The 16,032-nt window shown below is 42.6% G+C and overlaps 1 protein-coding gene across 3 annotated transcripts; it reads left to right on the plus strand.

Annotated features, from left to right (window-relative positions):
• The first annotated feature begins 2,601 nt into the window (after window positions 1-2,601).
• Window positions 2,602-15,777, plus strand: LOC134472809 (endogenous retrovirus group K member 13-1 Env polyprotein-like). Of its 3 annotated transcripts, none has more exons than XM_063235147.1 (3): window positions 2,602-5,151; window positions 10,565-10,689; window positions 13,273-15,777. In XM_063235147.1, exon 3 carries the CDS (start codon window positions 14,047-14,049, stop codon window positions 15,358-15,360), a length of 1,314 nt encoding a protein of 437 aa, XP_063091217.1. In that variant the 5' UTR covers window positions 2,602-5,151; window positions 10,565-10,689; window positions 13,273-14,046; the 3' UTR covers window positions 15,361-15,777. The 3 variants fall into 3 exon arrangements, with proteins under 3 accessions (XP_063091217.1, XP_063091216.1, XP_063091215.1); XM_063235146.1 differs by lacking the exon at window positions 2,602-5,151 and adding an exon at window positions 7,225-8,035; XM_063235145.1 differs by lacking the exon at window positions 2,602-5,151 and having other exon boundaries at window positions 7,225-10,689.
• The last annotated feature ends 255 nt before the right edge of the window (window positions 15,778-16,032 follow it).

Below are 16,032 nucleotides of genomic sequence, written 5' to 3' on the forward strand. Positions count from 1 at the left end.
TTTCCAATTTACGTACTCTAAAAATTAAAGGTACCATAAAAACTAAACAACTAACTTTTTACTGCCAGGAGGTCTGGCCAACCTACCCGCTTATCGGCAAGCCTTGGCCTCAGCAAGGAACATTTGACCCCTGCATTCTCAGGAACTTGTACGATTTTTGTCAAGCTGGCAACAAGTTATTAGAACTCCCTTATGTCCAAGCCTTTCTTATTCTGAGAACACGCCCATCTCTCATTAAGTCTTGTGCTCCCGCTGAGATACTTTTAGCTAAGTCTACTGCGCCGCAAACTTTTCCTTCCTGCCATCCGTTTTCCCGGCCACCGCCTGCCTACCACCAAACTCGTTCCCTGCCGTTACCTCCCGCCGGGCCACTCTCTCCTCCCCCTATGCCTGATTCTCCCAGCAGCTCTAATCCCTCTCTGTCGCAGATACCTCCCGCTGTGCGATCGGCTCCCTCTCTGCCTTCCGGGACCCATAACTCTCCCAGCAGCTTTAATCCCTCTGTTAGCGCTTCCTCGCAGTCTCCGACTTCCTCTCCTGAGAATTCTGTATCCCCTACAGCATTCTCACCCTCTGCCCACCATACTAGGTCTCGGTCGCTATGTCCTTCCAGCAGGTCGCGTGATTGTTCCAGCTTGCGCAGGGAACAGTCGCCATGTTGCAACCCTCTGCCACGTGGCATGGCGCCGCCATGTTCCGGAGGGCCACATGGCGACAGGGCGCCGCCATGTTTCGGGTCACATGATAGGGCGCCGCCATGTTCCCAGGCACCGCCATGTTTCGGGCCACGTGACAGGGTGCCGCCATATTCCCAGGTGCCGCCATGTTTTGGGTCACGTGACAGGGCGCCGCCATGTTTCCAGGGCCCTCACTGTCAACAGGCGTCTCCTTGTGGCTCCTCTTGTGAACTACAACAGCCGCCCTGTTGCAGTGCACATGATGCTTCATTGTGCTGCCGACAGCAGTCCTCTAGCTGCAAGGCACACAGTGAGACGCCATCTGCTCATGTTTCCCAGGGTGACCGGCAGCAGCTCTGTAGCCGCTCTACAGATGATTGCTCACATGCGCCTACCGGAAGGATGGCTGCTCAGTGGCCCTCTGCTCCGGAATCTCCTCAGGCTCTGCTACCGCTTCGGGAGCAAGCTGGCCCCGAGGGACTTGTTAACATCCATGTGCCTTTTTCCCTTTCTGATCTATCCCAGACTGTCCATAAATTAGGTAGCTTTTCTGTTGACCCACAGAATTATATCAGGCAATTTGAATTCATTACTAATTGTTATGATTTACATTTTAAGGACGTTTATAATGACTCTGGGCCTATATCTGTGCCAGAGCAGGACAAGCATACTAACTATAACAAACTTTTAAAACAGGTCCAGGAGGCTAATCAAAACCCAGCTGTGTTCCTAAATTGGCTTTCTAATCCTCACGCCCTGCAAGCAGTTCCAGCTTCGCACGCTGTGTCGGGCCGCCTCCCAGCCCCTCCCCCATGCGCCGTCCCAGCCCCTCCTTCCCCTGTGCGCCGTCCTCGTCACCGCCGCCATCTTACACGTTTCCGGGGGCAGTCTGAGCCCGCCCCTGCGCGCTACATCCCAGCGCTTGCCCCACCCACTGGGCGTGCTCTGCCGGAGCGCCGCGAAACAGCAGCTCAGCGGCTCTGCTCAGGCATGCTTTTTTTACAATTTGGCTCCACTCAAAAGATGCTTTTTTATTACAATTCTCAAACCATTTAATCAAGGTTATTGGCCACCTGATAATTTTACCAGCCTTGCTTATCAATCAAAGCCTTCACCAATCTCCTGTTTAACAACTAAGGTAATAAATTCCTTTTTGCTGGGAACCACTAGCTGTCTTTCAAGACAAGGGTTTTCTTTAAAGTTTTATTTTATTTGTCTTGGTTCATACTACTGCAAATAACAACTTTAAAAATAAATGTGTTCAAAATTTGACAGTATTAGATCAGTTTTGATTTATTCATAAGATTGCTAAACCTTTACTGCAAAATGTTTCCATTAAAGCCTTGTTTGGCAGACTAAAGCTTTGTTAATTCTACATGTCACCCTATAAAAAAAGCGATATGCCATCCAGATAAAGCCTGCTCTCTAATCCAAAATGCCAATATTAAATTCCTGCATGCTTACTTAATTCTACTATAGTCCAAATCCCAAACAAAAAGGCAAAACTTGACCTTCAAACCTTAGAGAGATCTTAATATGGTTTTTTATATTTTTAACACTTGTGACACTTGTAGTTCTGAGACAGGTAAACCTACACAAGGTGGAGCTGCCTGCCCCCTCCATGGACCACGCTCAAATGCAGCAGAAGATACTGGGCAAGAAAATGCCCCACCCTGGCATTCTTTGAGACCTTACTCCAGGGCTACTGGACTGTCCTAGCCACCAGAGAGTGGGTAAGCCATCCTAAGTTCTAGCCCTCATAGGAAATGTCGACACTGCCAGATTCGTCACCGACAGAAAATCGCTGCTGAAGACTGAGGAAGTTCAGGGCAACAACAGCCCCCTTTAAGGTGTCCGTCTCAGATTCCAAGTCGCACAAAACTCTCAGGTAAGACATTCTCTATATTTGTGGACATAGAGGCCAGATATACAGAGTTCTTCCTGAGTTTTCAGGCTGCTATATTAAGTCCTCAGTCTCTATGATGGGGTATTGATGGTCAACCTATGCCATTTACAAACAGGGCCTATTTTGTGCAGGTCCCAGTCTTCTCACTTGGTTTATACTTTTTCAGGATACATAAAAGCCTTTCTCATACTTGCTAAAGTTCTGTTACAGCAAATCATTCCAAGGACTACAACCAGGTTACAGTGACCCATGCCTAAATCAAAGTTGCTAGACTGCCATCCTGGTTTCACATCACTCAGGCTAAGAGGTGCCCTCCCAGCCCTAAATCTGATCATTCTGAGTGGTCATCTCATCTTCTGTCTCCTACCTGTCTCCGTCTCACAAAGGCCTCGCAGCCACAGTTAACAGGCTAAGTCATGTTTTGTTATCCACTTTGGTTCCTAATTTCTTACATTCTATTAATGATCATTTTTACAGCAGGACTCTTTAGCAGTATTGCCTACAGACTCCAACATCATGCATACCAGAGACAAGCCTTACCAACCTACCGTCTTAACTTTTATGCTTTCAGATGGGGGAGTAATCACCTCTCATAACTCCACTCCTCCTAACCCCACGTTTAATTTTCAGAATTCTGCCTCACCGTGGAAATGTTTCTACCTCAACATGGTCCTGATAGAATGATATGTCTAAATCAAAGGCACCTTTCCCTTTACCTCACCTGGGTCCTTAAATATGACAGTGCCATGTCTCCTCATAACATCTTGTCTCTTTGTTTTTCCAGTCTGACATACGTGCATTCACCAGTGAAGCTGTCCTGGCCAAAACACCTGGTACCAGCGTCTACCTGGGCATCAACCTTCATCCCGTCAACTCCCCTAGGCTCCAGTACAGCGCCCTTTGCCAGCAGGAAGTAGTTAAAGAGAGAAAGCTTTGCCCCTTTTCATAATAACCATAAGACGGGATATGAAAGGTTTGGCCCAGACAGGACACTGTAGCCAGGAAAGCCACAACCGGAAGCAGGAAGCCCCATCTTGCCCTGCCCCTAGGAAGTTACCTGTGACGCCATCTTCCCGCCCCTGGGAATTTACATATGGCACCAAACCTAGGACCAATGGGCTACCTGTGTATCCCTAATGCCCGCCTTAGGTTCCACCCCAAACCGAGATTATTTACAGGCCCCCACGCCGCGTGTCCGCCGGAGAGATCGCCGGACGCCAGCGGTGGGGGTTGCCGGTCATCTCTCTCCGTGTTCTCAGAATAAAGGCCGCTTTTTATTTTATATTTCTCATCTTTTGTTAATATTTTTCATCTTTTGGAAGTAACTCTATCAGTTTTCACCTACAATTCTGATTTTTTCATATCAAGTGGCCTTTGGATGCATTAAAGTTTATCATACAAGTGACAGAGATGTGGGCACTTTCTTCAGTTTTGCAACCAAAGCAAATGCCTCACTGGCTTCATCCTAGGCTGTCCCAAATACCAGGGCCTCAAAGGACATGGAGGATTTTATGAAAGTGAGAGGCAGTTTCACTGTGAATTGCAGATCATCCCTGAGAACAATGTGATCCATGTGGAAAAACTCAGGGCTTCTAGTCACCACCAGTGATGAAAGACTCTCATGGTTAAAGTCCTCAACATTCAGGTCCAGCTCTCAAAAGAGAAAAAGCTACACCAGACTCTCACCTGGGTCGTAGTCAAAATGGGGAACGAACTGAAGCCTGATTACCAAGGGAAATAGCAACTGGGCAATGAAATAATGAGTCATGAGGCCATGAGCAGGAGAAGAATTCAGCAATCTCAGGGTCATAAACCAGACCCAGAGAAGAGGCATTTGTGAGAAAAGGACACCCAATAGGACACAAGGTTAGACAGCAGAGAGCAGGCAGGGCTGATCACATTGTATCGCCTTGCAGAAATGAGAAAAATCTCAAATCTGGGACTGCAGGTACAGCTCAGTTGCATAGTGCTTCACTAGAATTTGGAGGTGCTGGGTCAGTCTTAAACATCCACAAGAAAACAGACAGAAGAAAACTTCCATCCTCATCCATCATGAGACCATACTCATCTCAATCTGTGGACATCAATGGGACATGAGGAGTGTTCAGACTTCACCAAATTTCAATCACAGCAGCCAAGGATGTGCCTAACCAGGGGGCCTAGGGGCTATGACAGTAAGTCAGGACAAAAAAGAGAAATTAATGAATACTTTAAGCACAGACTGGACTTGATGTGCATTTCTCTTTGTTTTGGAATAAAGAATTTTTATTATTATTTCACGTTTAACGTGAGAGATGGATCATTCCTACATTCAAATGAAAAATCATAGCATGGGGAAAATTCCCTGACTTACACAGAATGGCTAAGATGAAGAACTGAGGGTCTCATTCTGGATCTGAAGTGATGGCCGTGCCTCCTCCACAGGGAAAGAAACCTCTGAGCAGAGAAGCACACAGTCCAGCCTTAACAGGATAGTGAAAATTTTTGGTTGAAAATGAAGACCTCAGCACCGTATTGCTCTACTTTGCTCTCAGACAGCAGCAGGATCTGCAGAGCCCCACAACAAAGGTGAGTCAGCAAGAGGGTGACATCCTCAAGGCCAGCTGCTAGGAAGCCAACTGCTGGGTCCACTGGGTAGATTGCATACCAGAGCCTGAGGCCAGACTCAAGCATCTCCATTTAACACTGTGTATGCAGAATTACCATCTATACAAGAAAGGATCATACAATCCTCATTTTTGAATTTTAATGAAACTTTAAATGAAAATATTACCCAACTCAGTACTTAACAGCTCCCATGAAAGTCCCCAAAACAAAAGATCTTCAACATTTGTACGAGAAAAAAAGTTAGCCATAGAGAATAACAGTTCCCTTAGATAATAATTGCACAAATCAATACATTATTTTCCTCGTATGGGCTTCCATAATGCTCAGTGCTACAGCAGAGCCACAGTCACAGAACTTTTTCCTTTTTAAGACAGGATGATATGGATAAATTTTACATTTATAAAAAGCCACATTTCTAGTATACAATACTATTGATTTTGACACATGTGTAACTGTGTGTTGAAAAACATGTTCTGGCTCTAAGTTAGGACCAGTAAGTACCCATTGGCTTTCCAGGGTGCACTCTGTTCACCCACAACAAACTCACCTGAGACTCACTGCTGCCTGCACCCTGCATAAATGCTCTAGATGTCTCAGATACTCATAGAGAGCTTTCCTTCAATGTGAACACCACAAACTATTTAAATTGCTGTGTTTTCTAGGGAACACATTTGTTTTTAATTTTGGATAAAGTATATCAGTCATTCCTGCTGTCATAATTCCATAGATAGCTCCTTTGGAGGTGAGGATCTCACTTTGGTGCATCCCATTGTATCTTTACACCACACTGAAAACATCATCATGGGCTCTCCATGGTGCCACTCAATATGTCTGTTCTCCTGGTACACACTAAGCAAGCAAACAATGGCCACTTTATAGAAAAAACAACTTTAAAACTCACTGTCTTCGCTGTCTTAGAACAGACAATGCTGATTTGCAATTGAAAATGGATGCATAAATGGAATCAGCTAGCTCATTATTCCCACAGGGGAACAAAGTTTTCCTCCTTAACAATGGAATATTTTTAATTAACTGATGTTGAAAAAATGCAAAGCAGAATCTCTGTAACACAAAATCTTACCCTTCTTTCCTGTGGACTGAAGTTTCTCAGTACTGACATCTGGACAGCACACAGGGAGGCCACACACAGAGGTATGACCTGGAGAGGGGCCAGGAGGAAATGTTGGGAGTAAGAATATGAGGGACACAGGCTCTGGGACACCTCTAGGACTTTAAAAGGACAGATTCCCTCCTGGATCCTCCAGAGTGAATGCATCCTGACAGCATCCTGGCTCTATCACACTGAACACTGAGTTGGACTTCTGACCTGCAGAAGTGTAACATGATGACTTTTGCATGTTCAAGAAGTGAAATCATGTGAAATCTTTCTGTAGAAATGGAAAAGTAATGTGGATGTCTTTACTTAGTTTTTCTGTAAGAATCTTTCATAATAAAGTATGTAAGGCACACCAGTCCATTTAATTTTCTGCTAAACCTTGTCACCATTCTTATCAGAAGGAATGGGATACAGTTTTTAGGTAGATGGAGAGAGTGCACCTCCCATGTCACATGGCCAGCAAACAGCAGGATAGACACTAAAATGAGTTCAGGATGCTCCAGGATGAATCAAACGGGGAGAATGACTACAACACTGGTTGCAGACATTATGTTATGTCTTCAGCTTATAAGCTGCTGTTAGTAGCAGTGAAATGTCTTCCAAACCCATGGTGACTGAACTGGTGAGTTAACCACAGACCCTTGGGTGTCTGTACAGTGAGTGAGCAGTTTCTGATGGAATGAGGATATGTAGCTGACCTGTTTGAACCTAGCCTGGGCTGCACAGTGAACTCAAGGCCAGGACGAACTACAAAGTGTGATTGTGTCTCAAAATTCCCCAAATTAAGAAAGATTTCAAAGGAATTACCCCCCTAAGAACAATTTTAATTAATCTAGTACATTGGAATGTACATATATGCATTTATATATAGCCATATATATATATATATATATATATATATATATATATATATACATTTATAGATACATATTCCTTCATGTCTGTGTACAAAGATACGGATTAACATGTAAAAACATATAGAGAGATGTATTTCTATACAAACATATGTTTATAGTATACCCATTTACATGTTAATATCTGTTCGTATTCATATTAACATCTCTCTGTGGAGATAAGTAAGACAGGATATTCATCAATTAAACTACTGCCTGGGAATTATGTATTGATTACCTAATGCACAATCATTGTCTCTTTCTCCACTTGCCTTCAACAGGACACCTAATTCTCTATCTGAAACAGAAATTTTTTTTTATATTCCTGGAAAATTCTGTTGACAGCAGTGCCCCATGGTGTGTAACCCTTGTGCCCATGAAGACTAACATCTCAATAGTTCACCTCTAAACCACATTTGCCAGAAGCCCTCTCCAGGCTCCATGTTGTCACTAGCACAAAGCTGCTGTGCTGAGCAGTAACTGGAGGAGGCAGTGGTTTCCTTACTGGGGAAGAGCACTGAGGCACCATGCTGCAGTATGGACAGGGCCTTTAGAAATGGGATCCTTCCTCCTAGTGCTGGACAGCACATGGACTTTGCTCTTCTGATTTTCCCCAAATATAGAGATTTGAAGCAACTTTGCTCATGGGAGAGGCTTCCCATCCTGCCCTTTACTATGCCCACCAGGACATTTGCATGATGTCCCCAAGGAGAGGCTTCCCTTCAAGTTCCAGATAAAAACTCAACCTGTCTTGATTCATCTGGACCCTCATTTCAGCATTTCAAAATGAGGCTCCCTGCTCATTTCCTGGAGCTGGTAATGCTCTGCATCCCTGGTAAGGATGGAGGGAGATGAGGATGGAGAATGAGTGAGTGGGATGGGGTCCCACTGTTACCTGTGTTGTTCTCTCCATGTGAGAGACTGCATCCTTCAGGAACAGGGTGAGAACAAGAGCTTGAGGTCTGTGTGAGTGAGGAAAATTCCACTGGAGTTGGAGCTATGGTGAGGTGATGATGTCACAATGAAAGAGAAGGATGATCCACATTAATTCTCAAGTGGGTGCAAATGTTGGATACTTTATTATAAGTGAACACTTTTTCCTATATATGAAAATCGCAAAAATAATTTAGCTTCAAATATGAAATAATGGAGACAATATGAAAATGAATCATCATGCCTGTACATGACCTTGTCTTTCTATCCAATGATTAAGGGTCCACAGGAGATATTCAGATGCCAAGACCCCACTCTCTCTCACTCTCTTTGGCACCCGGAGAACCAGGCTCCTTCTCCTCTAGTTCCAAACAGAGTCTTGAGCATAGTGATGGAATCATCTATTTGAGATAATGGTACATAAGCCATACCAGGCTCCACAAGGCATGATTTTTCAGGTTTTCAAAAAGCACTCTTCGGTCCTAGAAAGGTGCATTAGCAGCTTATCAAGAAACGATTTCACACTCAAAATCTGCAGAGGTCAGGGTGAGGAGGCTGGAGTTTATTACTGTTATCAAGGAATAGGATGTCCTCCCCCAGTGATGCAACCCTGAGAAAAATCCTCCCGGCCTGGAAGGTCCAGCTGGTCACCTGCAATGTTGGGCACACCAGAAGAGTTTATTAGTACAGCAGAGTGCAGAAAAGGCCTCTGTGCATGACTAAGTAGAAAATCAAAAGAGCATGGGGACCTATGTTCTGTGCAGACTCTGCCACATAAAGAGGATGTGGCTGACTTCCACAGGTTCCTTGAGCTTTGCAAATTCTATTCTTTTTTTTTTTCAATTTGGATGTAAACCTGAGATGGTTAATAAGATGCAATTGGTGTATAACATTTGTACTCTATCTACCTTTTTTTGCTTATTGTGTAAGGTTCACTAGGGGATGAGGTGGTGTCAGTCTGGTTTACAGGTTGGGAGACCCAGCCTACTACTCAGGAAGGATCAGAGTTAAAGAGGTACCTTTTTCACTTTCAAGTATGGATCAGACCCAATTGCAATATGGAGGAAGGGTGCATCATGGAAGGCTAACACCAAGATTAGTAATGATCCTGGCCATGTATGCACTAGGCTGTATCACATGTTCCCCACCAATCCAGTGGGCACAACTGAACACCCAATTCATTTACGAATCTGACCTCATCAGAATGCAGGAGTGACTTGAAAACAGGAAATGACCCCTCATTTGTCACAGGAATGCCACAGAACCCACTAACATAACAAGATCCAAAGGGGCAAGAGAATTCTCAAGGAATATCTAACATGGATCAACAGTAGTTAGGGAATTTATGGTTATGTAAAGCTCTGTCTTTCCATCAGTACCCATCAAGATATGGAAATACAGTAAAAAATCAATTTAATTTAACAAATGTATCAACTGTAGAAATAAAAAAGGGTCAAAATAGTGCAGAGTGAACTAGAAACACATAAATTAATAAAGATGAATTTGATAATATAATAAGCTTAAAAGGGGACTGAAAAAATGATAAAATAAACAGCATAATACAACAATAAGAAAATGAGTCATAGAAATAAAAAAAGGACGAGAGATCAAAATACTGGACCACATTAAATATAAATAAATAAATGTGGTAAAGGAAAACACAAAACAAAGCAGAGCAAGTGAAGCAAACTCTAGAATTCTCTTGCTGAGAAAGTTATATGACAGAAGTATTTTTCTAGGTTTTCTAAAAATGAATTAGTACTTATGTGAGGAGAGTGGTAGATCCCAGCCCAGGACAGGTGTGCTTCCCTCTCCAACAGCAGATTCTGCTGACAGGTGAGCTCTGCTATATCTTAGCCCCTAGGCATGACCAGGAAAGTGTGTGTGTGTGTGTGTGTGTATGTGTGTGCATGTGTATTTGTGTGTGTCCATTTCTGTTTGTCTGTGGGGGATGAGGTGTCACTTTGTAGGCCCAACCCCCTCTAACCTGCAATTTACAATAGCCGCCCTGGTATGCGAGAAGGAGGTAGAATAGGAATGCCTGTTCTCAGTGAGACCCCTCACCCTCTGGAATCCATACTGTGAGCTGGCTTTGTTTTGCAGAAGTCTTGAGGAAGTGGCTGGCCACCCTTTGTGACACTAACAGCAGACAAATTAACAACATTCTTGAGCTAATGAATTTCTTCCTGGGCTAGAGAAGTTATGAGAACTGGTTGTGATTATTTACTTCACTTAGATAGTTTTAGAATAAACATTGTAGTCTGTCACGTTGTAGCTTGCCACAAAGAATGCCTTTTCACCACTTAATTATCTGGGCTCTGTGAACTGATCGGGTTTACTATATATGAATCCTAAAATAAAGATTGTGCGTGCAGTGCAGTGTAACGCGGTGCAGACAGTAAAGGTGTCTCTCCTGTCTTTCTTTTCCGAGCACTGTACCCCCCGTGTCCCGATCAGGCGTGTGTGCGTGTTTACCTTGCCCGGAGTTCAGAGTGCTCTAAGACACTCACGACAAGTGGCGCCTGAATTCAGGGACTCCGAAGGTCGCTTAGGAAGGTAAGTATAATTTTATTACGGGGAAATGGGACAATCTGCTTCCTCTCCTTTCTTAAAAATTCTTAAACATTTATTATCTATATATGGCATATCGCTCAGGTCAGCTGACTTGGATATGTGTATTGATACAATTAAAGAATATAATCCTTGGTTTCCAGATGAAGGAACTTTGGATGTAGAAGTATGGAGGAAGGCAAGGGTTAGTATAGAAAGGGCTATGCAACAGGAGGAAAAGATTCCTTTACGTTTTTGGGCGATTTGGTCGGTTGTGTACTCTTTATTAAAAGCTATGGAAGATGAACATATTGTAGAAAATCTTCAACTAGAAATTAAGCCAGTTATTCAGGAATTGCCCCTCACAGAGGAGGAGCAAAATGTAGTTCAAAATGACGCTATCGCTTTAAGTAGTGAAAAGGCGTCCAAACTAAAAGTAAAATCCACTACAGCCGACTCAGCTTTAGCTGCCGCAGCAATATCAAATTATGACAATCGCCCAATTTTACAGGCTATACAGCATTTAACACAAGAGGTGAAACAACTCTCCGTTAAGCAGAACCCGCCTGTAGTTCCCTCTGCACCTCCTCCATCTAACCCTAATTGGAGTAAAGCCAAGCTAGCTTTGGCTGATCTACCAAAATTAGGGGATTCTGATGAGGAAAAGCCTGCCTTTGCTTTCCCTGTAATCAGGCCGCAGCCAATAGATGGAGCGGCAGTTCCCCCTAGATGGGAAGCATTTAATATAGATGATTTAGCAAAATTAAAAAAGGCTGTAACCCTTTATGGCCCTCAGGCTCATTACACTAAAGAATTAATAACGTCGGTAGCAGATCAGTATGGTAATCTTGCTCCTTATGATTGGAAGGCCTTGGCCAAAATTCTTTTAAAGGAGCCAGAATATTTACAGTGGCACATGTGGTTTATGGAAGGTTGTGCGGAAAAGGCAAGACAAAATGCTGACGATCGAGATCCTAATATTAGACTCATTTCTTATCCCATGCTCTCTGGTACAGGTTTCTTTGATACTGTTGAGCATCAGGCAGGAGCTCCAAGAGAGATTCATGCTCAATTAAAAGATATTGCTTTAAAAGCTTGGGATAAAATACGGTCTAAAGGATCAGAATATGGATCTTGGGCTAAAGTTCTGCAAGGAGCCAATGAATCGTATGTTGAGTTCGTTGCAAGACTTCAAAATGTTATAGAAAAAACAGTAGTGGGACAAGACTTACAAGAGCATCTCTTAAAAATGTTAGCTTTTGAAAATGCTAATGATGAATGCAAAAGGGCTTTAATTCCAATAAAAGATACTGGAACGATTGACAATTTTATAAAACAATGTAAAGATTTAAATTCAGAATCTAGGAAAATGCAACTGTTTGCTGAAACCATGGCAACCACGTGGACTAATTGGCAATCTAAAAAGGAACAGTCTTTAAAATGCTTTAATTGTGGTCAGACAGGACATGTAAAGAGGGCCTGTCCAAAACTTGTAGGCAATGATCAAAAAAAGAGATCTAGAGCTCCTGGCTTATGTCCAAAATGCAAGAAGGGAAATCATTGGGCTCGTGAATGCAGGAGTAAACAAGTTAATTCAGCTGAACAGAAGGGAAACGGGAGAGCGGGCCCTACCCCGGGCCCCGGACAAATCAATGGGGTAAATCTACCGTATTCTCCCTACAGCCAGCCACCCAACACAGCGCCGCAGTGGACATACCAGCCTTAAAAGATGTAGAATTAAGAGGAGGACAATCTCCCGTGAGAATTCCTACAGGAATTTTTGGTCCCCTGCCTGCGGGAACTTTTGGCTTGCTCACGGGTAGATCTAGTTTAAATCAAAAAGGCATTACGGTTCACTTAAGAATTATAGATGCAGATTATACTGGAGAAATTCAAATTCTGATGTCCTCACTTACAGATTATAAATTATTAAAGGGAGAACGTATAGCTCAACTCATTTCAACCCTCGAGGAACTCAACCTAATGAGTTATGGCAAATGGATATTACACATGTACCTTCTTTTGGTCGGCTTTCTTATGTACATGTAGTTATTGATACCTATTCTTCATTTCTATGGGCTACTGCTCAACAGGGAGAATCCACTAAAAATGTTATTGTACATTTATTGGAGACTTTTGCAGTTATGGGAATTCCTTCTAAAATCAAAACAGATAATGGACCTGCTTATACTAGCAGAACATTTAAACAATTTTGTGATCTCCATAATATTATTCATATTACAGAGATTAAATATAACCCCCAGGGTCAAGCTATTGTTAAAAGAGCACATGGCACTCTTAAGTTGCAAATTAAAAAATTAAAAAGGAGGAGTCAGGAGGATATTCAGATACCAATACTGTTTAAATTGCAAAACAGTCCAAAAACATTACTGCATCAAGCATTGTTTATTTTAAATTTTCTCAATTTACCACAAGGTGAAATATTAACAAGAGCTGAAAGACATTTCGAACAGCAACAACAGCCCTTTGTGATTAATGAACCTATTTGGACTAAAACAGCTCCAGAGGCTGAATGGGAGAAGGGCACACTGCTCTATAAGGGGAAAGGTTTTGGTTATATCTCCACAGAAAATGGAATTCAGCAGTGGGTCCCTGGACGATGGATCAGGATCCGCGCCTCCAGACCCTGTTCGCCAGCCCCGGAGACAACTCCCCAAGGAACCGGAACCGTGCCTTCAGAAGCGAGCGCGAAACCAGCTAGAGGCTAAAGATGCTGAGCTTGTTCCTATCGCAGCCATGGCCAGATTACAGCTAAGAAAATCCCGCCGCTCACAGCGACCAAATTTAAATCCCCTCCCTACATAGGGACAATTAAAGAAATTGACCATAGAAGGGCAACGGCTTGTCCTTCAAGCAGGAAAGCCTTTAAACCCTGAAAACTTGTTTTTAGCTTTATGTGCCTTGCTCACCGTTGCATCGGGGACTGAGGTACCTCCACATTCGTACTGGGCATATATTCCAAATCCCCCTTTATTAGAACCTGTAAAATGGGGAACTAGTGATATTTTACTTTATACCACACCTAGAGAAATTTTGTCAGCACCGTGGGCTGATTTAACCCCCCACAATCAAGATGATGGGACATTATTCAATTTTACTTATTATGGTAATCAAAGGCCTATTTGCATTGGGGAACCGCCTTGCATCCCTCTGGGATGGCAGTATTGGATTCAACATGGAATAAAAGCAGGCAACAAAAGGACAAGGCTTCAAGCCTTGGCTGCTCAAACCTTTAATGTTACCTGGAGAAATTTAACAGCACCTGACATAAATACATTTCCTGTATGCCCTGAATTCACTTATAAAAATATTTCTTATAATCCCATAATTTGGCAACTATGTATGGGAAAATTTGCTAAAAATATTGATGGGTATATTATTTGGGGACCATTTGGAAAATTCGTTAATGGATGTGCTGAATGGAATGAGACAAGATGTAATCTCTCTGTTGTGTATAGTCTTCCAGATCCAAAGAAAATAACTGACGGAGCTCCTATATTTCCTCAGAAGACGTCTCTTTTGTGGTGGGGAGATGGTGGAATCGCTAACCCTGCTGTTGCAGCCGAAGAATACCCTCATCACCTTCAAAATCATATTTGGAAGATTCCAGCCGCTATGCAACCTGTAACCTTGTACAATGTTTCCTATTCAGGGACTAGTCGATCTGTATCTACTACTTATAATTTTACTAGGTTTAAAATGTATAATATTACTGTTTGTGCACCTCTGCCTTATGTCTTTTTAGTGGGAACTTTTAATTTTACACATTTTTCTTGTACTTGTTTAAATTGTCAATTGTTTACATGCTTAAATAGCACACTAAATTTCACTAAGCCTTATACAGTTATGCTGTTACAACAAAAAACTCATATTTGGTTGCCTGTAAATTTAACTCGACCATGGTCTCAAGACCCAGTAATTTCTGTTACTACTGAATTTTTTAAACATCTGTTAAAACGTACAAAAAGATTTATTGGAATAGTGGTTGCTGTACTGTTAAGTCTGATAACTGTAGCCTCCCTAGCAGCAGTCTCAGGAATAGCTTTACAAACCTCTTTGCAAGAAAAACATGTTGTAGAATTATGGCATGAGAATTCTCATGAACTTTGGTTAACTCAGTGGCAAATAAATGCCAAACTACAACAACAAATAGACCTCCTTAAACAAACAGTTGAATGGATGGGTAGAAAAATATTGGCTCTTCAGCATCAAATGTTTTTAAAATGTGATTGGAATTCAACTACTTTCTGTATAACCCAACGACCTTATAATCAAACAGAACATGAATGGGAAGTGATTAGAATGTATCTAAATGGAAACACCTCTGCCCAGGAGAAAATAGAATCTTTGCATAATCAAATTGACAAGGATTTTGCAAAGCAAAATGATGATGAATCCCTGGCACAATTCGCGCAATTGCTTGCTCAATCTTTGAAAGGATTAGATTCCAAAGGAATCTGGCAGAGCATAACCCACACTTTAAGTGGCATGGGACTTAGTTTAATTATAGTTCTCATTGCCATAGTTCTTGTGTATTTTTACTGCATAAGACGAAATACTATTAATAACCTGATCTTATGGAAATTATTGTTAAAAAATAAAAAGGAAGGAAGTGTGGGGGATGAGGTGTCACTTTGTAGGCCCAACCCCCTCTAACCTGCAATTTACAATAGCCGCCCTGGTATGCGAGAAGGAGGTAGAATAGGAATGCCTGTTCTCAGTGAGACCCCTCACCCTCTGGAATCCATACTGTGAGCTGGCTTTGTTTTGCAGAAGTCTTGAGGAAGTGGCTGGCCACCCTTTGTGACACTAACAGCAGACAAATTAACAACATTCTTGAGCTAATGAATTTCTTCCTGGGCTAGAGAAGTTATGAGAACTGGTTGTGATTATTTACTTCACTTAGATAGTTTTAGAATAAACATTGTAGTCTGTCACGTTGTAGCTTGCCACAAAGAATGCCTTTTCACCACTTAATTATCTGGGCTCTGTGAACTGATCGGGTTTACTATATATGAATCCTAAAATAAAGATTGTGCGTGCAGTGCAGTGTAACGCGGTGCAGACAGTAAAGGTGTCTCTCCTGTCTTTCTTTTCCGAGCACTGTACCCCCCGTGTCCCGATCAGGCGTGTGTGCGTGTTTACCTTGCCCGGAGTTCAGAGTGCTCTAAGACACTCACGACATTTGTCTATGTGCATGTGCTTATGTGCATGGAGCTGCTACCCCTGCACCTAGCCTTGGAGCCTGCTGGCCAGATAGGCACATGTGGGGCACATGTATTCACTCTGCACTTTCAGAGATGGAGCTGAGGTCCATCTGAGGTCACA

Source organism: Cavia porcellus, unplaced genomic scaffold, assembly GCF_034190915.1.
Source record: "Cavia porcellus strain 051 isolate PalLab524CR breed Dunkin Hartley unplaced genomic scaffold, mCavPor4.1 scaffold_25, whole genome shotgun sequence".
NCBI classification, from domain to species: domain Eukaryota; kingdom Metazoa; phylum Chordata; class Mammalia; order Rodentia; family Caviidae; genus Cavia; species Cavia porcellus.